The 24,776-nt window shown below is 42.1% G+C and overlaps 1 protein-coding gene across 2 annotated transcripts; it reads right to left on the bottom strand.

Annotated features, from left to right (window-relative positions):
* Positions 1 to 466: 466 nt before the first annotated feature.
* Positions 467 to 24,443, bottom strand: LOC127567053 (arylsulfatase J-like). 2 transcript variants are annotated; one of them, XM_052009721.1, is made up of 2 exons: positions 24,012 to 24,443; positions 467 to 5,016 (listed from the first exon to the last, which is right to left on the bottom strand). In XM_052009721.1, the coding sequence occupies exons 1-2, from the start codon at positions 24,317 to 24,319 to the stop codon at positions 3,645 to 3,647; spliced, it is 1,680 nt and encodes a 559-aa protein (XP_051865681.1). In that variant the 5' UTR covers positions 24,320 to 24,443; the 3' UTR covers positions 467 to 3,644. The 2 variants fall into 2 exon arrangements, with proteins under 2 accessions (XP_051865681.1, XP_051865690.1); XM_052009730.1 differs by having other exon boundaries at positions 4,180 to 4,435.
* Positions 24,444 to 24,776: the final 333 nt, after the last annotated feature.

The following is a 24,776-nucleotide window of genomic DNA, read 5'->3' as shown; positions in this document are numbered from 1 at the left end:
GTAATGGGTGGGAAGTTCAAGGGAGATATCAGAGGGAGGTTTTTCACGCAGAGATTGGTTGGTGCATGGAATGCGCTGCCTGGGGTAGTGGTGGAGGTAGGTACGTTGGTTGAGTTCAAGTGATTGTTGGATAAGCATATGGAGGAATTTAAAATAGGGGGATATGTGGAAGGAAGGGGTTAGATAGTATTAGGTGTGGTTTAAAGGTCAGCACAACATAGTGGGCCAAAGGGCCTGTATTGTGCTGTATTGTTCTGTGGTTCTTGGATTTTGGTGATGAGTTTGCTTGAGATTATTGTATTGAAGGCGGAGTTGTAGTCAATAAACAATAGTCTAACATAGGTGTCTTTACTGGCTCACTGCAGATAAATTCACAATAAGGGAAGATTGATTAAAAAACAATTAAGATATCTTTATTGTCACATGTACATCGAAACACACAGTGAAATGCATCTTTGCGTAGAATGTTTTGGGGGCAGCCCGCAAATATCGTCACACCTCTGGCGCCAACATAGCATGCCCACAACTTCCTAAGCCATACATCTTTGGATTGTGGGAGGAAATTGGAGCACCCAGAGGAAACCCACACAGTCACGGGGAGAACGTACAAATTCCTTACAGACAGCGGCAGGAATTAAACCGAGTCGCTGGTGCTGTAATACCATTATTAATGTTACTCTTTATCTTAAATTTAAAAATGGTACAGTATTGACAACAAAACAGACCCCAGTTTGGAAGTGTTCCCTTTTGACTCAGTTTCTCAAGCATCATCTTCAGTCAGCATTTGACTCAAGTATCATCAACAATGTGAAGCTCTGGTTAAGGTTTTTGATATGGTAACTGTTTTTGGGGGATTTTAAGGTTTCCAAGTCATTGGTAGATGGGGTGGCATTATTTTCTATTGGTTTAAGGAATTGTCAATTACAATATGTTGGGGTGACCTTCACCTGAGACTTGCTGACAGATAAGCTCCAAACTAGGTTATTCCTGAGTATGGGTGGAAGTGCAGCCAGCTACTCAGCTGAGTGATGGACCTGGGGCACCTGTATCGCCTGTGGATGTCTTAAAGTGTCCAATAGTGCAACTGTAGCTTCTGCTGACTTCCAGACCTTAGGTGGGAAATCTGCCTACTTGCCTGTTCCAGTATAACCTGATGCAAGTTACAGAGGCCCCATGAGTATGAATGTAAGAACTCAGTGGCTGGGAGAAAGATAAGCAGAGCATTCTAAATGACAGGAATAAATTTGTTTTATTATTTTAGCTGTGTGTGTGTGTGTGTGTGTGTGTGTGTGTGTGTGTGTGTGTGTGTGTGTGTGTGTGTGTGTGTGTGTGTGTGTGTGTGTGTGTGTGTGTTTTGCGGACTTTTTTTTGGTTTAAGTGACCACATTTTAAACACTATTTTACCTTTAAACTGCATGGGGATGGGCCTCAAGATAGACTTCAAAATCACTCTAAAATGGGTGCGAGCTTTGCTAATAGGTTCTCGATGATGCATTCTAATTGTACTATAAAAGGATAAACCAAGCGGCACTTTAAAGGAGTTGAACAAGCTGTGCCACCTACTGATGTGAAAAAACACAGACACACAGTCCACTGTTTCTTAGTTTACTATTTTCTCTTTGATATGGAGAGGATTTGTTCAACATTTACAAGAACTTTCTCTTTTCACAAATTGTATGTCATGAGTAGTTTTTTCTCACACTCACTTCTTCAGAGCTTGTGATGTGCATTCCAGTGGGGCTGTCTAGGCAACACTGTTGTTCATATTTGTCAGAATCATTTTTTCCAGGGAAGCATGAACCATTTTCAGTAGTTCTTTATAAGATTAAAGAATGTGTCAGGATTGAAAATGCTGAATAAAGATTTGGATTTTCCCATCAAACACTGTTTCTTCAAGTAAAAATGTTACAGATGTTCACTGTTACCTGACAAGAAATTTTTCACACACAGGAATTTTTGGGAGGTATCATTTTGCAATAAAGATCCAAAAATGTGATGGTGCTGGTCTGGTTATAATTATTCAATTAAAAAAAAGGAAATCGCAAATGTTTTATATTATTCCAACTGTAGCACAATGATTTCATTCCAACATAAGTCACAGGCGTACAAACCCACAAGGGATTATAACTCATATTTCAGAATTGCAATTACATTTGTATGTATGTATTTCTAAAGGAAAAACAAAAAAATGGGAATAATATGTTATTGCATGTGGACATGGAACAAGATGGATTTTAATAATCAGGTCTATTAACTTCAGTGTAAAATTCAAACTTTGTCTATGTATGAGGCATGTTCTTTATCAAAGTGTTCCCAAACTTGATACGTCCTTAAGCTTTAATGTCTGTTCAGGAACAAATGGCAAATTGACTACAAACTAGGGAGAAAGAGGAATAGTATGATTGACATGAATGAAAATTGACTTCCAGACATGACTTTATCTCAGACATGATTTTGCAAGGTCAAATACTTACTTACTGCAATGTAATTTTGTAGTTTCCATTACAGTTAACTGTCTCTGATTGGCAGGAGCAGCTAGAGAAGAATTGCTCACTTTCCCTTATCCCACTTATCTGTGATTTTACTATTGTTTGTCTTGGCAGCCACAGAGTCAGAATGATACCTTTTAATAAATGCAAGGTGTGGGTTCATGAATTACCTGGCTATCAAATGGAATTTTAATCCACTACAGAGCTGCACTGCCAGGTGATCTGATTGGGGTGCCACCGATGCCTGGTGGTTTAAGTTTAAGTTGGTAAGTTTAAGCAAGTTTAAGAATTGTTTTTTGGTGGAAACTGGAGCAGCAGAGCTGAAGTGAAGTTTGGGCTGGTGACACCCTGGCCACTGTAGTCACGTGACTCTATCAACACCCAGCAGAGGTACATAAATTGGTACTGTCAACCTTTTGCTGATTCAGAAGGGTGACATCCAGTCCACCTGGTTTTTGTCCTTCCACATTGCCCAGCCACTGCTTTCCACCAGAAATGGCCAAGTAGTTGACTGGGTTGATTGAGATGAGGCTTGGCAGTTGCAGGCTGCAGGGCCTCATTCTCCCATCATGAGGTTTCAACCTGTTCCTCACAAGCTTAACATCAGTCCACCTGGAAACATTCAGAATCAGAGAAAAGTAAATCATTTTCTGGATTTTATTTATTTAACTGAACATATTATAATAATTTCATTTGCTATTGGAATGCTATGAAAAATCTTATATAACTGTTAATGTGAGGAATGTCTGCACCGAAACTTGAACCAAATGCTAACAAAAATATATCTTTAAACACCCCTGAGAAGAAAGGGACATCCTGGATTTCCACTGAAATGTAACTACACATTCTTTAAAAATAAACATACATTTGCAGCTTTAGCAGACACATTCTTTAATGAGCCCTTACACAAGGTGTCTTCTGTTTGGTGAGCTGTGCTGAGGGAGTGCCTGCCCCTTCGCTGACCAGCCCTCATTAATCTTCCATTGTTGGTTTTACACAGGACATGGATCAGCAAAACTACTCTCAGATTATACATTAATTTGTTGTTTACAGGTCACAAGTTACTAACGTCAGCACCATTTTAAAGTGTAATATGTCGTCATGGCACTTGCTAAACATTCTCCATTTATATAAATTAAAATTTTAAAGTGAATACTAACCCCAAATAGGTTTTTTGAAGCGCAGTTTTGTGTTAGAGACACTACAGGGTCTATCTTCTGCATTGCTATTAATTATATTGTTTTCCTCTCCATCCCCATTCTCCCATGGAACCCAAGCACCACCATTAAGTGTTGGGTTGCTTCTAGGATCTTTAGGTGGGTATTTAACAGGAACTGCAGTTTTGTTGTACTGAACAAGTCTCAAGAGTAACCTCTTGACAACTTCAGGGTACTGTTGAGAAAGATCAACTCTTTCATATGGATCAGCAGTAATATTAAACAGCCATACTGATTTTCCTTTAGGCCATAATATTCTTTCCAGATTCCACCACTTCCCACCAAAATTTGGGAAGGTTTGGGGTGGGATCCAGTCACTTAAACCTGGATTCCCTGTCAATAATTTCCAGTCTTTAACTCGGATTGCTGCTTGGATTGCTGTGTCCCAAATTCCAAATCCGTCACGAGGTGATCTGGTTTTAACACGAGTGTAAAGGGGATCGATGTTATGCAGGATGTCAGTCCGTGGAGAAGGTTTGCCTTCACTTATGGTCTCCCAAACATCATATCCATCAAGGTCCAAATTCTCCTCCAGTTCTCCTTCTGCCAGGGTTACGAGGGTAGGGTACCAATCTGTGATGTGCATTAGTCCTCGACTCACACTCCCTTTGTTTTTAATGAGTGGACTGTGTACAAAGCCAATGCCACGAATTCCTCCTTCCCAGTAAGTTCCTTTCCGTCCACGAAGTGGCCAGTTGCTTCCCCCTGCTAAGGGTTGCCCTCCATTGTCTGAGGAGTAAATAATTACACTATTGTCATAGTAACCATATTTTTTTAATGCCTTTGTAAGATTACTTACTGCTTCATCCAAACATGTTACCATAGCAGCATATCTCCGCCGACCTAAATTGTCAATTGACATGTACTGGCCCAAGTACTTCTTTGGTACTTGCAGAGGTGTGTGAACAGCTTGGAAAGCAATGTATAGAAAGAGTGGTTTCCCAGGGTTATGAGATGCTAAAATTTCCACTGCCTTTTGAGTATATAGGAAAGTGGAATAAGAGTGAGCCCTGTACTCCCAAGCCACATTTTCATCCTTATGCAAGTCATAGCCACAAGTTTTTGGTCCATCGCAGATTTCATGAGTGTAGTAATCACCACTACCTGTAAGTGACCCAAAAAATGTATCAAATCCTTTACGTGTGGGCAGACACTCTTTTTTATAAAATCCTAGATGCCATTTTCCAATCATGTGCGTTGAATAGCCAGCTTCTTGAAGCTTTTGAGGTAGTGTTACATTAGTAAGGGGTATACAGTTAGGCTGCCCAGCCCTTATGATAGAGTGCTGAAGTCCTGTGTGTATCTGATACCTATGAAACAAATCAAAAATCAGTATCAATCAGTTGCACAATAATGGTAGCTCTAGTTTATCTGCACTCTTTACACTGTTGTGAATGGTGAATGACAGTGAAATACATTGCACAATGTAAGGTGCTGTCACTGAAACAACTGTCCATTTGGGAAATGTCTGAACAGGGCAAGTAACTGTTTAACAATGAGTCTGAAGAATCTGAACCAACAGGTGCCATTGTTAGTGGTACAATGAGGAAAAAGATAGTTTAGAATGAGGCAGAGAGAGAGAGAGAGAGAGAGAGAGAGAGAGATAGAGAGAGAGAGAGAAAGAGAGAGAAAGAGAGGGTGGGAGAAGGAGAGGGTGAGATAAAAGAAACAAATACTTCTAAAATTTCCAACAACAATAAAATGCTGGAAGTATGAGACTTCACATTTGAATAAGTTAATTTTCAGTGCCAGAGAAGTTGCTTAACAGTAATTAAGACCTACCAGTCTGTTAAAAGGGTACTTAGAATGGAATGGACAAACTATAACTTTTTGTGGCTCTTGTGGCGACTCACCGTCTAGTCGGGCGAACCGGCTCGGCAGTCGGGTCGCGCGGCGTCGGAGCGACGAGGCCCAAGATGGCGGCGGGCCTCGTCTTCCCGCGCGCGGGTTCTCCCCGTCGCTCGGAAAGACGAGGCCCGCCGCCATCTTGGGCCTCGTCACTCCGACGCCGCGCGACCCGACTGCCGAGCCGGTTCGCCCGACTAGACGGTGAGTCGCCACACAACCCCCCCCCAGAACCGGCGAGACAGTCCCCAAGGTCCGTGGGCTGTGCCAGCTGCCGCTTAGGGGGGTGGCCTCTGCGTCGTGGCGTGGCAACCTCGACAGGCTGTTGCAGATCCAAATGGGCCGGTTTGAGGCGGTCCGTCGTGAAAACCTGTTCCCTGCCTCCAATGTCCAAAATAAAAGTGGATCCGTTATTCTGTATGACTCGGAACGGTCCCTCATATGGTCGTTGCAATGGCGCTCGAGGTGTGCCCCTGCGAACGAAAACAAACTTACAGTCCCGTAGTTCCTTGGGCTGGCAGGATGGGGCTTGACCGTGCCATGAGGTGGGAATCGGGGCCAAGGCGCCGAGCTTCTCGCGCAGTCTTTGTAGAACTGCTGGGGGTTGTTCCCCTTGGTCCTGAAGGGCAGGTATGAAATCCCCGGGGACAACTAGTGGCGCCCCGTATACAAGCTCAGCTGACGAAGTGCGGAGGTCTTCTTTGGGGGCAGTGCGTATGCCGAGCAGGACCCAAGGCAGCTCGTCAACCCAGTTAGGACCCTTCAGGCGGGCCATCAAGGCTGATTTTAGATGGCGGTGAAAACGTTCCACCACGGCCTACCATCCTCAATCAAACGGGTTGGTGGAACATTTTCACCGCCATCTAAAATCGGCCTTGATGGCCCGCCTGAAGGGTCCTAACTGGGTTGACGAGCTGCCTTGGGTCCTGCTCGGCATACGCACTGCCCCCAAAGAAGACCTCCGCACTTCGTCAGCTGAGCTTGTATACGGGGCGCCACTAGTTGTCCCCGGGGATTTCATACCTGCCCTTCAGGACCAAGGGGAACAACCCCCAGCAGTTCTACAAAGACTGCGCGAGAAGCTCGGCGCCTTGGCCCCGATTCCCACCTCATGGCACGGTCAAGCCCCATCCTGCCAGCCCAAGGAACTACGGGACTGTAAGTTTGTTTTCGTTCGCAGGGGCACACCTCGGGCGCCATTGCAACGACCATATGAGGGACCGTTCCGAGTCATACGGAATAACGGATCCACTTTTATTTTGGACATTGGAGGCAGGGAACAGGTTTTCACGGCGGACCGCCTCAAACCGGCCCATTTGGATCTGCAACAGCCTGTCGAGGTTGCCACGCCACGACGCAGAGGCCGCCCCCCTAAGCGGCAGCTGGCACAGCCCACGGACCTTGGGGACTGTCTCGCCGGTTCTGGGGGGGGTTGTGTGGCGACTCACCGTCTAGTTGGGCGAACCGGCTCGGCAGTCGGGTCGCGCGGCGTCGGAGTGACGAGGCCCAAGATGGCGGCGGGCCTCGTCTTTCCGAGCGACGGGGAGAACCCGCGCGCGGGAAAGTCCTGATGACGTAGGACTTACGTCATTGCCGGTTTTTTTTTGGGCGGGAGTTTTTTCTCCCTTAAAGGGCCCGCACAAGGCGGGAAAATAAACCAGTTCTGTTTGGCAATCCTCCGAGTAGAGTCTTGTTTTATTCCGTGGTAGCAACCGCTACACTCTGTACAAACTGCTTGTATAAAAAATAGGAACTGAGCTAACAAAGTACAGGGGAACAATGATTATAGATGGTCAGCTAAGATAAAGGTGGGGTTGCCTCTGATATGAAGGACAATCAGCTAAAATAATAACAGGGTCAAACCATATTAAGATAAAACGTTGCCATGCCAAGGTAATGAAATAAGACTCCAAGAGATATGCAGAATGAGACAAAATAAATATAAAGGAAGAGCTATAGCTATAAGGAGTTGGACAGTTTTGCGGACAGTCAGGAATTTTTACTTTGTGAAGATATACACCACTGTGGCATTTCAATATTACATTCTCAGAATATGCTCTCAAAGGAATGAGGAAAGCCAGACATTTATGTCTCAAGCAGGTGGTGCTCTGTTGCGTAGTAACCCAGAGTTAGATTCTGCACATCAATAACATGCAAATCTAGAGCATACAGAGAAACCTTAAACAAGCATTCTCAGTATTGAGGTACACATTTTAGTATCTCTTAGAGAATTGCATTACTTTTCTGTACTTTCCTGCACAAAGTCAAAAGGGGCATGTTCAGGGAAAGGTAAAAGGATTGAGATTGCTTAATGCATTTTCAGAAAATTCACAAATTACTGTAATTTGTACTTCCATTATCTTTATCAAGTTAATCGCAAAAAATCTGTGGTGTCACAGTCTATTGATTTTGATGCTGAGAATATTGCGTGATTTTCTAACATTGATCTCTTGCATTCTCTAAGCTCAAGCAGAACAGAACAGATTTCCTTGAATAGTAAAACAAAGCTGTTCCGCAGGATGACGTGAGGGATTTTCTTCATTCTGCTGCCAATGTTTCTTGCATTTTCACTTCTGGGATTACCTTAATGTACCGTCAGTTATAAAAGATGTTGTAATATAACTAAGATATGGCCATGCTGTCAAAAGATCCAAAAATTAGAATGTGAAGTGGTATTATATGGTAGTGTATGAGGGCGGCATGGTAGCGTTGCGGTTAGCGCGACGCTATTACTGCGCCAGCGATCGGGGTTCGATTCCCGTCGCTGTCTGTAAGGAGTTTGTACGTTCTCCTGTGTCTGCGTGGGTTTCCTCCGGATGCTCCGGTTTCCTCCCACATTCCAAAAGACATACGGGTAGGCTAATTTGGGTTCAAAATGGGTGGCGCGGACTCGTTGGGCCGGAAGGGCCTGTTACCACGCTGTAAATAAAATTTTTTAAAAAATTTAAAGCATCTAAAAGGAATCATTACTCTTAGGGTAGAACCCCACCACAACATCAGTGAGTTAAGACTTTTACCGACTGTTAGGTGCTTCCTTTGAGTCCTGCTGATTTCTTGGGATCAGGAGTAGTTAATGTTCATACTCAATGGAAGCAAAACTTGGGAGGGTATTTAATTTGTGGCCAAGACTATAATGCCCCCTTTTACATAATAATCTGTTTAAAATTATAGCCATATGCTATGGTGTGATCCCATTGAAAGGTTTGGCTGAAACTTTCCCAAGCATTTATCATCCATGAAACTGAGAAATTCATGTGCACTAACAGATTACAATTATAAACTTCAGATTATAAATTTCAGCCGATTCCAGTTTTAATGGCTCAATGTGTTAATTCAAAGAGTAGTTTTCAATTTTACCACCTGGACAGTAATTTTTATAAAATAAGAATGATCTATGTTTCCCATCAAGCTGATGGTCCACCCTGTCAGGATACTGAAAGCTGCAACATTGAACATTATCCCCAAGCTGTAATTGTATGAGGAAGTAAATCAATCAGTGCAATTAATGAATAAGAATTTCAAAAGGGACGTAGCTATGCAGCAGTTTTTGAGGATGATGAAGGCTCATGCAATGCATGACAAGCTAAAAAGCTAAAGCAGAAATAACAATTAGAAGAGAAATGATGAATACTGTTTATCATTTTACAAGTGACCAAATACAATTGAACTGCACCCCACATTGAAATAAAGTGGGAGGAAAATCTGTCCACAAAAAACTGGATGGATGACTTTTCAACCATCTGCTTTTTCAAGAAATTTGAACCTTGAAAGTGTGATGTCTAAACATTAGGTTTTGGATGTATAATACATATGTACAAAAATCTTTGCAAAGAGGTGGGTTAATACCTCTGGTAAAATAGCAGACAAAGCAAATGTATGTAAGTGTACTTAAAATTTGTATGGCACTAACAGGAATAGGGTCAACAGAGAGCTAAAATAGGGCAGTATATTATTCTGCCCATTCACATCAGGATTCCTTTGGCTGAGGATTTTATTCTCAGATTCAGGAGATACCTAGGATCTCACCATTGCAAAATGGGGCTTCACAGGTGTTTATAAGTCAGCATCCAGTTATGTAATTCGTGCTTGAAGTTTAACCGAAAGCGTGCAACCCTCAAGTGCTGAACTTCCAATGTAAAATGATGGTGGTGGAAGACGAGGTCAGAAGGCTTTCTTAGAACCATAGAACCACAGAACAATACAGCACAATACAGGCCCTACTGCCCACCATGCTGTGCCAACCTTCAAACCACTCCTAAGACTATCTAACACCTTCCTCCCACATATCCCTCTATCTTAAATTCCTCCATATGCTTACCTAACAATCTCTTGAACTTGACCAACATATCAGCCTCCACCACCACCCCAGGCAGCGCATTCCATGCACCAACCACTCTCTGGGTGAGAAACCTCCTTCTGACACATTCCCTGAATTTACCACCCATTAACTTAAAGCCATGCCCTCTTGTATTAAGCATTGGTGTCCTGGGAAAGAGGCGCTGGCTGTCCACTCTATCTATTCCTCTTAATATTTTGTATACCTCTATCGTCTCCCCTCATCCTCCTTGTCTCCAATGAATAAAGCCCTAGCTCCTTTAGTCTCTCCTCATAATCCATACTCTCTAATCCAGGCAGCATCCTGGTAAATCTCTTCTGCACCCTTTTCAACGCCTCCGCATCCTTCCTATAATGAGGTGACCAGAACTGGACACAGTACTCCAAGTGTAGTCTAACCAGAGTTTTGTAAAGCTGCATCATTACTTTCTGGCTCTTAAACTCGATCCCATGACATATGAAAGCTAACATCCCATAAGCTTTCTTAACTACCCTATCCACCTGTGAGGCAACTTTCAGTGATCTGTGGATATAAACCCCCAGATCCCTCTGCTCCTCTACACTTCCCAGAATCCTGCCATTTGCCTTGTATTCCGCCTTGGAGTTTGTCCTTCCAAAGTGTACCACCTCACACTTCTCCGGATTGAACTCCAACTGCCACTTGTCAGCCCAGCTCTACATCCTATCAATGTCCCCTGCAATCTTCAGACAGCGCTCCACACTATCCACAACACCACCGATTTTTGTGTCATCTGAAAACTTGCTAACCCACCCGTCAACCCCCTCATCTAAGTCATTAATAAATATCACAAAAATTCGAGGTCCCAGAACCGATCCCTGTGGGACATCACTAGTCCACAGCCCTCCAATCTGAATGCACTTCCCTCCACCACCACCTTCTGCTTTTCTACAGGCAAGCCAATTCTGAATCCACATGGCCAAGCCTCCCTGGATCCCATGTCCTCTGACCTTCTGAAGAAGCCTACCATGTGGAACCTTGTCAAATGCCTCACTAAAATCCATTTAGACCACATCTACTACACTACCCTCATCAATCTTCCTGGTCACCTCCTCAAAGAACCCTATCAGGTAGTGAAGCAAGATCTTCCCTTCACAAATCCATGCTGGCTGTCCCTAATCAGTCATGATTCTCTAAATGATCATAGATCCTATATCTTAGAATCCTTTCTAACAGCTTACCCACCACAGACGTAAGGCTCACTGGTCTGTAATTCCCTGGACTATCCCTACTACCTTTTTGAATAAGGGGACAACATTCACCACCCTCCACCCCTCCGGTACCATCCCCGTGGACAACGAGGACCTCAAAGATCCTAGCCAACAGTTCAGCATTCTCCTCCCTCACCTCGAGAAGCAGCTGGGGAATATTTCATCAGGCCCTGGGGACTTACCTGTCCTAATATTTTCTAACAGCTCCAACACATCCTCTCTCTGGATATCTATATGCCCTAGAACATTGACCATACCAGCACTGTCCTCAGAGTCATCAAGACCCCTCTTCTTGGTGAACACTGAAGGAGAAGTTATTCATTGAGAACCTCACCCACTTCCACAGCTTCCAGGCACATCCTCCCACCTTTGTCTTTAATCGGACCTACCTTTACTCTAGCCATCCTTCTGCTCTTCATGTACGAGTAAAAAGCCTTGGGATTCTCCTTAACCCTACTCGCCAAAGCCTCTCTCATGTCCCCTTCTTGCTTTCCTCAGCCCCTTCTTAAAGTTCCCTCCTTGCTACTCTATATTCCTCATGAGCCCTGTCTGATCCTTGCCTGCTTACACCTTATGTATGCTGCCTTCTTCTTCCTAACTAGTTGTTCCACCTCTCTTGTCACCATCGTTCCTTCACCCTGCCATTCCTTCTCTGCCTCAATGGGAAAAATTTATCCCTAACATCTTGCAAGAGATCCCTGAACAACGACCATATCTCCACAGTACATTTCCCTTCAAAAATGTCATCCGAATTTACACTCTCAAGTTCTCACCTTATAGCCTCATAATTCACCTTTCCCCAGTTAAATATCTTCCCGGCCTCTTTGCTCCTATCCCTGTCCATGACAATGCTAAAGGCTATGGAGCAGTGGTCACTGTCCCCCAAATGCTCACCCACCGACAGATCTGTCACCTGACTCAGTTCATTACCTAAAACTAGATCTAATATGGCATTTGCTGTAGTCGGCCTGTCAACATACTGTGACAAGAATCCATCCTGGACACACATAACAAACTCTGTCACGTCTAAACCTTTGGCACGAAGCAGGTGCCAATCAATATTTGGGAAGTTGAAGTCTCCCACTATAATAACCCTGTTATTTTTGCATCTTTCCAAAATCTGCCTCCTAATCTGCTCCTCAGTATCCCTACTGCTACCGGGGGGCCTATAGAATACTCCCAGTAGAGTAACTGCTCCTTTCTTGTTCCTAACTTCCACCCATATTGACTCTAGAGAGGATCCTTCTACATTATCCACCCTTTCTGCAGCTGTAATAGTGTCCCTGACCAGTATTGCCACCCCTCCTCCTCTTCTCCCTCCCTCCCTATCCCTTTTAAAACACTGAAATCCAGGAATATTCAATATCCATTCCTGCCCTGATGTCAGCCATGTCTCTGTGATAGCCACAATATTGTAGTCCCATGTACTTATCCAAGCTCTCAGTTCATCTCCCTTATTCCTGATGCTTCTTGCATTTAAGTAAATGCACTTTAGCCAATCCGCCTTACTACTTTTATAGCCTGTACTCTGCTTCTCCTTCCTCAAAGCCTCTCTACCTGTTAGATCTGACTTTTCCCCATCCCCTTCTTCCTCTGACCTACTCCTCCAGTTCCCATCCCCCTCGCAAACTTGTTTAAACCCTCCCGAACCACCCCAGCAAACCTGCCTGCAAGGATATTGGCGCTCCTCAGGTTCGGGTGTAACCTGTACTCTCTGTACAGGTCCCACCTTCACCAGAAGAGATCCCAATGATCCAAAAAATCTAAAAACTTCCCTCCTGCACCAACTTCTCAGCCACTCATTTATTTGCTGTCTTCTCCTATTCCTACCTTCAGTATTGTGTGGCACTGGCAGCAACCCCGAGATTGCTACCCTTGAGGTTCTGCCTTCTGCCTAGCTCCCGAAACTCACTTTTCAGGACCTCATCTCTCTTCCTACCTATGTCGTTGGTACTAACATGAACCACGACTTCTGGCTGTTCTCCCTCCCGCTCAAGAATCCTGTGGACCCGATCAGAGACATCCCGGACCCTGGCCTTTCTTGCCTTAGGGGAGAAGAGGGGTAAGAATGCTTCTCTGGGCATCTGAAAAATGTCTTGGCTTCCCCTACCTGGGTTTTACCCTTCTCTCCAGCCTTACAACCCATCTCCCCCTTGATTTACCCTAGTGCCTGCAACCATTCCCAGCAGAGTGTAGTAGTAGCCTCAAATCCCACTCCCACCTGCCAACTTCAATATTATTGCTTCATGGTTTGTGGAGATGTCAATGTTCCAAAAGTTAAACAAACCCAAGCAGAAAATGGTCTGAGCTTCATGCTAGCATAGTTGTGTGAGTCTATTGGTCACTTCAACCCTTGCACACCACATTCACACCCACAGTTAAAACTGGTTCATTTATTGGTGGAAGCATAATAAAATCAGTTTTGAAAAGATCAGCAAAAACGATATTAATATCAACTGCATTATTACTATAAAAGAATATGCTGTTCCACCACATAGTCTGGTGTTCCAATGAAGAGCATCAGACCTAAAGTATTAACTCTGTTTCTCTTTCCACAGATGCCGCCTGATCTGCTGAGTGTTTCTGGTGCTACTGTTTAACCAAGTTGTTAGTTTGCATTATGGTGACAGCCTCGGGTTGTCATGCGTTTCTGAAACTGTGATACCAGTGAAGATCTGATATCTTTATGTGAATGCTTCAGAACTAGCATTCCCAGTAACACTGCAGAAGCTTAGAACATAGAACAGTACAGCCAAAGAACAGGCTCTTCAGCTCACAATGTCATGCCAAACTAATTAATTAATTAAAGTAATTAAACGTATAACTAAACTAATCCCTTCTGCCTACACTATGTCCATATCCCTCTTTTCTCCACACATTAATGTGCCTATCTAATAGTTTCTTAAATGCTTCTATTGTTTTTGCCTCCTCTATCACCCCAGGCAGCTCATTCCAGGCACCCACCACTCTCTGTGTGGAAAATTTGCCCCACACATTTCCTTTCAACTTTTCCCCTCTCACCTTAAATGCATGCCCTCTAGTATTAGACATTTTGACTCTAGGAAAAAGATGCTGGCTGTCTACTTTACTTATGCCTCTCATAATCTTATAAACTTCCATCAGATCTCCCCTCAGCCTCCACCGCTCCAGAGAAAACAACCCAAGTTTGACCAACCTCTCCTTATAGCACATGGCTTCTAATCCAGGCAGCTTCCTGGTAAACCTCTTCTGCAGCCTCTCAAAAGCCTCCACATCCTTCCTGTAATGGGGTGGCCAGAACTGAATGCAATACTCCAGATGCAGCCTAACCAGAGTTTTACTAAGCTACAACATAACTACTTTTGACTCTTGAACTCAGTGCCTTGACTACTAAAGGCAAGCATGCCATACGCCTTCTTTACCACCCAATCAACCTGTGAAGCCACTTTCAGGGAGCTATGGACTTGGACCCCATGATACCTTTGTACATCAACGCTGTTAAAAGTCTTGCTTTTGATGTATGTATAGAATGCCTTGGGATTCTCTTTAATTCTACTTGCCAAGGACTTTTCATGGCCCCTCCTGGCCCTCCTCATACCCTTCTTGAGTTATTTTCTAACTTCTTTATAATCCTCAAGGGCTCTGTTTGATTTTAGCTTCCTAAACTTTACATACACTTCCTTTATCTTCTTGACTAAATTCACCACCTCTCTCAACATCCAAGGTTCCCTTACCTTGCCATCCTTGTCCTTCCTTCTTACTGGAACATACCTGTCCTGTACTCTGTGCAGTTGGTCTTTAAACACCTTCCACATGTCAGATGTGGACTTGCCCAATTAACTCTCCCTAGTTCCTGCCTAATACTCTTGTAATTTGACCTGCTCCAATTTAATACTCTCCTGCAAGGTCCATTATTATCCTTATTTATAGCTATCGTAAAACTCAAGGAGTTGTGATCATTGTTCCCTAACTATTCTCCCACTGAAAGGCCAGTCACCTGCCCAGGCTTATTTCCCAACACTAGGCCCACCATGGCCCCTCCTTAGTTGGACTATCTACATACAGATTTAACAAACCCTCCTGGATACACCTAATAACTTCTGCCCTATCTAAACCTCTTACACGAAGGACGTCCCATGTCTATATTGAGGAAGTTGAAGTCACCCATGACAATAACCCTATTGTTTTTACATCTTTCCCTGATCTGCCTGTATATCTGTTCCTCAATGTCCCGGTGGCTATTGAGGGCGCTGTAGTATAATCCCATCAGAATTTCATATTTTTGAATTCAACCCATATAGACTCAGTGGATGAGCCCTCCATTCTCTCCCCTCAGAGTGCAGCTGTGATATTGTCCCTGATTGATACTGCAACAGCCCCCCTCCCCACCCTTTTACCTCCCTTTCTATCTTTTCTAAAACATCAAAACCCTGGAACCTTAAGCATCCAGTCCTGTCCCTCTCTCAACCAAATCTCTGTAATGGCCACAACATCATAGTTCCATGTACTGATCCATGCTCTAAGTTCAATGCACTTACTCTTAGTACTCTGAGCATTAAAATAAACGTACTTCAACCTGTCTGTCCCATCATGTCTATCACCTTGCTCATGCCTGTCCTTCCTTACAGACTTACTGGTCGTGACATCTAATTTCCTCTTAATCCCTCCATTTTCTAACCTGGTGGTCTGGTTCCCACCCCTCTGAAAACCCATTTAAACCCTCCCGAGTAGCACTGGTGAACCTCCTGGCCAGGATATTGGTTCCTTCCGGCCAGGAGCTTTTTTGTTATCTTTCTGCTAGAAGCAGAGATAAGGCAGCTACAAGCTGTTGCCATAATTGTCTTCCTTCTCCTTGTCCCTATTAGGATTAACAATGCCCCTTTAAAGGTTCCAGTTACTGGCAATATTTATCATGTGTACAGTCAGAATGCAAACTATTTGGAATCATTCCCATTCTAAACTGGAACATTTAGTAGATTCAGAAGAACGTAGTTAAATGCATTATGAAAAGAATCAACTCTTTTCTGTCCATTTGATTCTTCCTGATATTTCTGCATATTTTAAAGCTAAAACTCATTTTACATTTTCTGGTTTAACTAAAACTGGTCTAATTCATGTGGAATTTTACTGGCACCAATCCAAAATGTGTTCCCCATTAAGGGCCTCAAAAGAAATGGGGTAGATAACAAAATTTTATTAAACAAGTTCTAGATAATGATAGTCTGTAACATATGATAAGCAAGTTAATGTTCTAAAGGAAACAGATATAAAGTATTGCTTAAAGTTTTATTTGGCTTAATATTTCAACTTTAAATAAATCCAGAAAATGGCTGGATGTGATAAGACTTTATTAATTATATCTCATCCTCATAAACATGTAACTAGTTATATAACATAAAAGAGTATTTTATATTTAAAGCAAATGGAACACTGCTAACTTTAATCAAATGGTAAGTAATACAGCAAACTTTTTCCAACCACATTTTCAATGAACACATTGAGAATATGCTATTAGACCATGTCCTTTGCATCTGAAAACTGCACATTTTATTGTTTGCCATTTATCATTTGGGTTACTATTTTCAGATTGAAAATGAACCTAAAATTACAATAATCTATCAATTGCAGAATATTTATGTTTACTTATTTTCACATCGTCTCTGTAGCTGTAAAGGGCATACAGTACATAGGTTAAATGTATTTATTTAAAGCTGAAATATTAAGCCATCAGAAGATGCAAAAATTGTCCTGTCTCCAAATTCACACAATATATGAACCAGCCCGTTGAAAGTAAAGGATGTACTGAGCCCACAGGGAAACATAGTACAACTCAACAGGTTACTTAGCATTTCTGGTAAGAGAAAGTTAACATTTAGGTTGACAACTGACATACTGGGTATTTCTAGCATTCCCCATTTGTATTTCTGATATCCACCATTCAAAGTATTTTGTTTTTTATCAAGATGCTTGAAGATAAATCTTTACTTTTCCAAGTAGCTCCAAAGAAACAGTCCTTTATTCTGTATTTCTATTCCATTCTTCATGCAAAGGTTGATGAAATAGGAGACAAAAATCCACATGAAGTAACAAATGCTTGTAATCAGTGTTTGATCTAAATGCAGGTTCTCTGAAAATTCCTTCTTAAGCACGTTGAAAAGTACAGGAATTAAAGGGCAAAGTGAAAGTGTTTGTAAGTAGGCAGCACAATGGTGGAACAATTGGTGCTGCTGCCACACAGCTCCAGGAACCTGCATTCAATCCTGATCTCCGATGCTGTCTGTGTGGAATTTACATGTTTTCTCTCTGACTGTGTGGGTTTCCCCTGCATGTTACAGTTCTTTCCTACATCCTCAAGATGTACTGATTGTTAGGTTAACTGGCTACTGCAAGAGATATTTTATTGCAGGTTAATGGCAAAAAGAATCAAAGGGGAGTTGGTTGGCATGTGTGACAGAGAACATATTGCAGGGATACAAGGAATGGGATTGCTCCTCTGGGAGCTGGCACATACCTGATGGGCCAAATGGTCTCCTTGAAGTTAGAGCCCATAACTCTAAGTCCAACAAGTTTTTCTCATATAGTAGCTGCATTAGGCAATACAAAATTCCTGTCCATGGCATAGAACTCAGCTGTTAATTAGGCAGAACTAAAATGGAGCAACTTCACACAAAACCAAGCTCTTCATTCCACAGGTGTTAACGCTGAGTAGTTTCTGCTTTGAGCATGTTCCTGGTTTGCACACTGATAGATATCAGCATTTAAAACAACATTGTTCACTTACAAAATTTTACCATCACTTTCTGAGCATAAGCAGGGCCACTTACAACAAATGATATGATGGTAACTACTTCCTGCGGAAATTTTGAACATAAAACACCATTTTCTACATTGACTATTTTCCCAAAATATAGACTGTGAAATTATTCTTCAGTAAGGGTAACTGTAGTCAAATTTTAAAATACATTTTCCTGTCTTTCTGATATATATATATATATAGATATATATATATATCATATATATATCTATATATATATATAGATATAGATATATATAGATATATATATATATAGATATATATAGATATAGATATAGATATATAAATACACACACACACATGTGGTGAAAGATCAGGTCAGAAAACCAAGTTTTTGTCAACTAACATCTTTTGCATTCTCTCTGACTGAGCAAACCTGCTGGCAATCCTGCAGATTCTACCAAGATCCTCTGTGCTTGGCTCACACTCAGAACTGGATATAAAGTGCAGTTTTAAGGAAATATGTGCTGTTATCTTTAGAATCAGAATTAGATTTGTTATCACTGACTTATATGTCATGAAATTTGTTGTTTTGTGGCAGCAGTACATTGCAAAGACATAAAATCACTATACGTTACAAAATAAATAAATAGTGCACTAAAAAAAGGAATAACAAGGAAGTGTTCATGGGTTCATGGATTGTTCAGAAATCTGATCGTGGAGGGGAAGAATCTTTATGTTATACCTTATGCCTCAGTCAGTCTAAGCCACCTGGCAGGAGCTGAAAAGTCAATGATAGTTGAGATCAGGAAACAATTCCGTTTCCTCATATATCCCACTTGTTAAATCTTATCCAATTTCATTGTTCAAACATGCAGTGTCAGCATCAGTATGTTAGCTGATGACAGTCAGCTCTAGTTCACTATCACTATTCTTCAATCCTCTACGAACCTAAATTGTTAGACTGTTCATCTGATGACTAACAGAATTTTTCTCCAACTAAATAATGTAAAAACTGAAAGCATTGTGTCTGGTTCCTGCCACAAACTTTGTTTTCTAGCTACTAATTCCATTCCTCTCCCTGATACCTGTCCGAAGATAAACTAGACTAATTGCAACTTTAATAATGTTTTCACTGTTGAAGCATGTGAAATTTTGAGGGGGCTTAACAGGATAAGTGCTGAGAAAACATTTCCTCTTATGGGAAAATCTGCAGCCAGGGGTGGCATAGTTTACGAATAAGGAGTCACCCGTTGAAGATGGAGATAATGAATAATTTCTTCTCTCAGAAAGCTGTAAATCTTTGGAATTTCTCTTCTGATTTTTTTCATTTCATCTTTGAATCTACTCAATGCGTTATTTCAAATATCAGGAGTGCAATGGAAGATTTTTAAATTAATAGGTTATGGGAAGTAGACAGGACCATAAGTTTAACCCTAAGATCGGAGAAGCTATGATTTTATTGAATGGTACAGAAGACTTGAAGATTCATTTGGCCTACTGTTGCTCCCATTTCCCATGCAGATGATCAGTACTCAGATCAGTAGCAGCACAAAGAGTATGTATTCTCAACTGTAAAGTCGCTCAAGTCTACACTAGCCTCATCTAATCTACTGCTGACACACTCAGCTATCCTGCTGTGGCCCCTGGACTTACCTATTACTGTGTACCCTCCGTACACCGTCATCCAAAATTCCCCTCCGCATGTTCTGCTTTGTACCATGCCCTGTTCACACATCAGTGTTCTCTGACCTACATTGGCATTCGTTTATGAAACAACTAAATTGTAAAATGCTTATCTTTGATTTCAAATTCTTCCATTTACTCACACCACCTATCTCAGAAATCTTCTATAGCCCTGCAACCCACCAAGATATCTATGCTCCTCTGGTTCTGCCTCTTGAACATTCCTGATCTAATCACTCTACTAATGGCAGAGGCCTTCAGCAAACAAGGCCCTGAGCTTGGGATTTCCTCCCTGAATCTGTTCTCCAGCTCTCTCCACATTGAAGACCCTCCTTTAAATCTGCTCTATTGATTGAACGTTTGGTCATCTAAGTTTTTTTTTGCATTTAAGTTCCTTTGATAATGCTCTTGGAAACTGTGTTTGGGCATGTTAATATGTTGACGAGGCTATATAAAAGCAAGTTGTTGCTTTTGCAACACAGGCAATGCTCAGGGGGAGCAACTAATCTGCTGATATTACTCCAGGAACAGCTCCTGACTTGCCCTGCTGCTTTTCTCATGTGCTTGTTGGAGACTGCTGGAAAGGACCACATAGATGCCTGGCAGCCTGAATCATACCTGGACAAAAACTCAGGAACCTGGTGTCTCAGAGGTGTGTGGGTATGACCCTGCATCCCAGCAACCCAAGTTATCTAGTAAACAGTATCTTGGTGTTTCGTTTTGAGAGAGTTGTTTTTAATCTAAAATCACTTGAAGATAATATGAATGTGTATAACTGAAGTAATTCTCTCCACTGACTGTAAATTCAGTTAAACAAGGCAATAATGTCTTGCAATAATACTTTACTGTGTAAGTCAGAGAGTGTAGAATTTTACTTGAATGAACAGACAACATTTAGAGGAGTGAAAATATAGATAATTGAAAGCTTGTCAATAATTGAAAAATAAATTCTGAGTTGTCCTATTATAATTTTCCTACCAATGGTACAGTGCAATATTGGTACTTCCTCAAATCTGCCAAGGAATTCTGTTAGATACCAATAGGAGTTAGAAGTCATTACTCTGAAGAGAAAATAATGCCAGTCTATTTGAACTAATAACACACCTGGTGCACAGAATGGAAAGGGCTTCTTGTATGTAAATAGAACCATAAAACCATAGAACACTACAGCACAGAAAACAGGCCATTCGGCCCTTCCAGTCTGTGCTGAAACATTATTCCGCTAGTCCCATTTACCTGCAACCGGTCCATAACCCTCCAGACCTCTCCCGTCCATGTAGCTATCCAATTTATTCTTAAAACTCAAGAGTGAGCCTGCATTTACTACATCAGATGGCAGCCCATTCCATAATCCAACCACTCTCTGAGTGAAGAAGTTCCCCCTAAAGCTTTCCCCTTTCACCCTAAAGTCATGTCCTCTCGTACTTATCTCTCCTAATCTAGGTGGAAAGAGCCTACTCCCATTAACTCTGTCTATACCCCTGATAATTTTGTAAACCTCTATCAAATCTCTCTTCATTCATCTGCGCTCCAAGGAATAAAGTCCTAACCTGTTCAATCTTTCCCTGTAACTCAACTCCTGGAGACCCGGCAACATTCTAATAATCTCCTCTGCACTCTTTCAATCTTACAAAATATCCTTTCTATAGTTAGGTGACCAGAACTGCAGACAATAGCTGACCACATTTTGAAGTATTATCATTAGAATTAATTAATTACTCTATCAAACCTTCACGAAACCTAGTCACTAGGCACTTCCTAAATGCATTAGTATTTAGGCCATGAGATTTTGTATATTTTTTTCATTGTAGATTCCAATTGTACAGAGAGCTTTTTACTCATGTCAAAGTTTTCTTGGGACGTTACCTGAAGCAGATAAAAATTTAAGCACATATTGCATTCTTCCATGGTTAGGTGAGAAAAATATCTGCAATTGCATCCATGCTTTCCTCAGGTTTATTACAAGTGTGAACCTATCTGGTTCTGTGTTTAGAACTGATACAGTTACAGGACACTCAGGATTTCACATATCAATCAGGGAAATAGAAACAATCTATAAAGTATAATAAAATTATAAGAGGCAGAGATAGGGTAGATAGAGTCTTTTTCCCAGGGTGGAAGTACCAAATACTAGAGGGCATCGGCTTAAGGTGAGAGGGGTAAAGTTAAAAGGAGATCTATTGAGGCACATTTTTTTCCACAGAGATTGGTGGGTGCCAGGAATGCGCTGCCAGGGAGGTGGTGAAAGCAGATATGATAACAATGCTTAAGAGGTATTTAGACAGACTCATGAACAGGCAGGGGGATGAGGCATTTGGACCATGTGCAGTCAGATGTGATTGTTTTAAATTGGCATCATGTTTGGCAGAGACATCATGGGCTGAAGGGCCTGTCCCTGTGCTGTACTATGTTCTATAATTTTCATTTATATAAAGCAAATATTTGCACAAGGCACTTCAAAGATGTGTAAAGAAATAAACTGATTCCATGAGAGGGATTTGATATGTGAACAATGACTCTGACGAGTATCTTAGAAAAAAACAGATGGTGAGAAAGAAAGAATTGGAAGATAATACTAGAGGATAAATATTATCTTGGCACAGGGAGATTGCAGCAAGGTTTGTAATGTGGACAAAAGTTCAAATGTAGGAAGCTGGGAAGCTGGACATTGTTTAGACTAGCTTTTAAAGAAAGCAATCGCCTCACACTTACTGTTAGAGCTGAGGGTTGATGGGTTGGAGCAGTGGTGTTTAAGGAATTTTCAATGGTTAGCAATGGAGAAAAGCTGCTCGCAATTATCCTTTCCTTTCAGGAAAACCCTAGAACGTTGAATGGTTTTGATGGGGAGAATATCATGGTCCAATGGAAACCAATGATGACTTACTAAACCAGTGTATGCCAGACAGGAAGAGTGAACAACTAGATGCTTTTCATACCTGTCAGTCATTCAATGATCATGGCTGATCTTTCCCTCGGATCCAGTTATCTAGTTTTGCTCCATAGGCATTGATATGGCTCACCTCAAGAAAATATATATAGTCTTGAATTTGTAATTAGACTGGCACCAAAAGCTATGTTGTAAGAAGTTTCAGGTTTCCACTAGCACTTGTGGAAAAATGGATTTCCTCATTTCAACTTTAAATGGCATAGTTCCAATTTAATGACTACATTGTCTTGTTCTGTATCTCTAGAATTAATTCTCTGTATCTATCCCTCTGACGATCTCTCATTTTAAAGATTTAATTAGATCACTTATTAACTATTGTGGGCTGAAGGGACCTCTCCTGTGATGTACTGTTTCATTCTAACACTCAAGAAATGTGGAACTTTTGACTTTTCAAACCCTGGTATCATTCTGCACAGTGACCCCCTCAGGAATATCCTTCCTGAGGTAGGTGTCCAAAATAAGGCCTCTATACATTACTTTCTCACTCTTGTGTTCAAGCTCCATTGAGATAAATGTCAACATGCCAGCATTTTTATGACTTGTATCTTTGGATACTGGAATCTCTTTGTTCCTCCACAACTCGAGGGAATGAAATGTAGGTTTGCTCATTGGTGATAAATGTGCTGGAGTATTAGGTCTCGGTCACAATGAAGTCAATGAATATGACTGCAGATGAAGTATAATTGATGATTGGAACTTCCACACCTGAGTAATGCTACCATCCAAAGATGAATTTCTCTCTCCAAGTTTCATAGCAATAAGAAAACAGACTGATTTTCTCTCACTTAGATCCTAAGTGAATAACTCTCTTCCCCTGCTTAAGTTTAGCACACTTAGTCTACCTTCATCCCTTTATAACTTATTGATTTCATCTACACAACTTAGTGTGTCTCCCAAATCAATCCCTCCAGAAACTTGGATAAGCGACTCTCTCCTCCCTTCTCTGGTATTAATGGGAGAATAATTCTGTGCCCAAGGTGTAACAAAATCAGAACTATATTTAAATAACAGTTTTAAACAAATTTCCACATAGGGCTTGAAGAATACCTTTGCCTTGTATTTACTTTGAGGAATTACAGAAGGATCAAGTCATGCAAACAGAATTAAATCTCTGCCACACTTCATAAATATTACATTCATTTTCCTAATCATGTTTTTGCCACAGACTCTTAATCCCTTAGTATAAAAGCAGTACACGGTCAGCGTATTAATAGGATTCTGGCAGGGCTTTATAACCTCACCTGCTGTGTTTTTATTTGCATTACCTACAGGTATCATCATGCTAACACCATTAAAGCAACATCCAGCTGCCGATTGCTACTGCTTTTGGCTCCTTGACATTGCTTGCAGTAACACACTAAATTAGCTGACAAATTATGGGAAGACCGCCTAAAGTAGTTCTGTGCCCCGACTGCATTCTACAAATGCACACACAATCACTTCGGCTCATTGTAATATAACAAAACGTTATCATCTGAGGAGGTGGGGGGGGGGGGGGGAGATGAAGAGAAACATCTTCAATACTTAACCGGCCTGTGATGAGTTGGCTCCTGGACGGGGAACAGATGGGCTGGATGTAATAGTTCTCCAGTTTAACCCCTTGAGCAGCAAGTCTGTCTAGGGTCGGGGTATGGATCTCGGAGCCGTGATAACCCACATCGTGGAAACCCTGATCGTCAGCGAGGATGAAAATAATGTGAGGTTTAGACGGGTTTGAGTTGTCTCTCAGCGGATCGTGAGCGTCGGGGTCTTCGAGACCAGGTTCCAGCCAGTCCCAGGACAAGTAACCAAACGTCAGTAAACTCGCCACTGAAAACCCAGCCAAAGCACCAAACATGACTAATCGGCAACTTTCCCTTCCCTTTGAAACATTAAACGCCCAGTTTCCCAGAGCCGACAGTGTAAACAGACTAGGAGGTTTCAGGGATACAGTCGGTGAAACGTTACTCCCTTTGACAGAGAGGGCATGGCACATTTGAGAGAGGGCTTCTGCTGGCTGGTGGGACCGTGTTCACCATCCTGAGCTCTTGTCTTCCTGCATGGAGATGCTGCCCTCTCTGCGAGTGCGGGTGTCAGACCAGCAAACTGTTGCAGTTACTGCCGGAGTTGATTTCCTTTCTCTCTTCGGTGCGGGTGTCCTCTCTCCGCCCACCGCGCTCATTGTCCTGCCCCAGCCTCAAGCACACGGTGACCGAGTGCCCGGGAAGGTGGCGAACCATGAAATCCTGCTAGCACATAGCCCGGCGTGCAACCCCGCTGCCGCTGGAGCTCGGCGCCCGCCTCAGGGGCACGGC

This window comes from Pristis pectinata, chromosome 2 (assembly GCF_009764475.1).
Source record: "Pristis pectinata isolate sPriPec2 chromosome 2, sPriPec2.1.pri, whole genome shotgun sequence".
Classification (NCBI taxonomy): Eukaryota; Metazoa; Chordata; class Chondrichthyes; order Rhinopristiformes; family Pristidae; genus Pristis; species Pristis pectinata.
Note: the sequence above shows the minus strand (reverse complement) of the source record. Positions and strands in the feature narration are given on the sequence as shown.

Excerpts from the sequence above, each read along its gene's own strand:
- LOC127567053 (XM_052009721.1), bottom strand. The coding sequence starts at position 24,319 with ATGTTTGGTGCTTTGGCTGGGTTTTCAGTGGCGAGTTTACTGACGTTT. Across the intron at positions 5,017-24,011 it reads AGCCAACTCATCACAGGCCG|GTATCAGATACACACAGGAC; the intron begins GTTAAGTATTGA and ends TTTGTTTCATAG.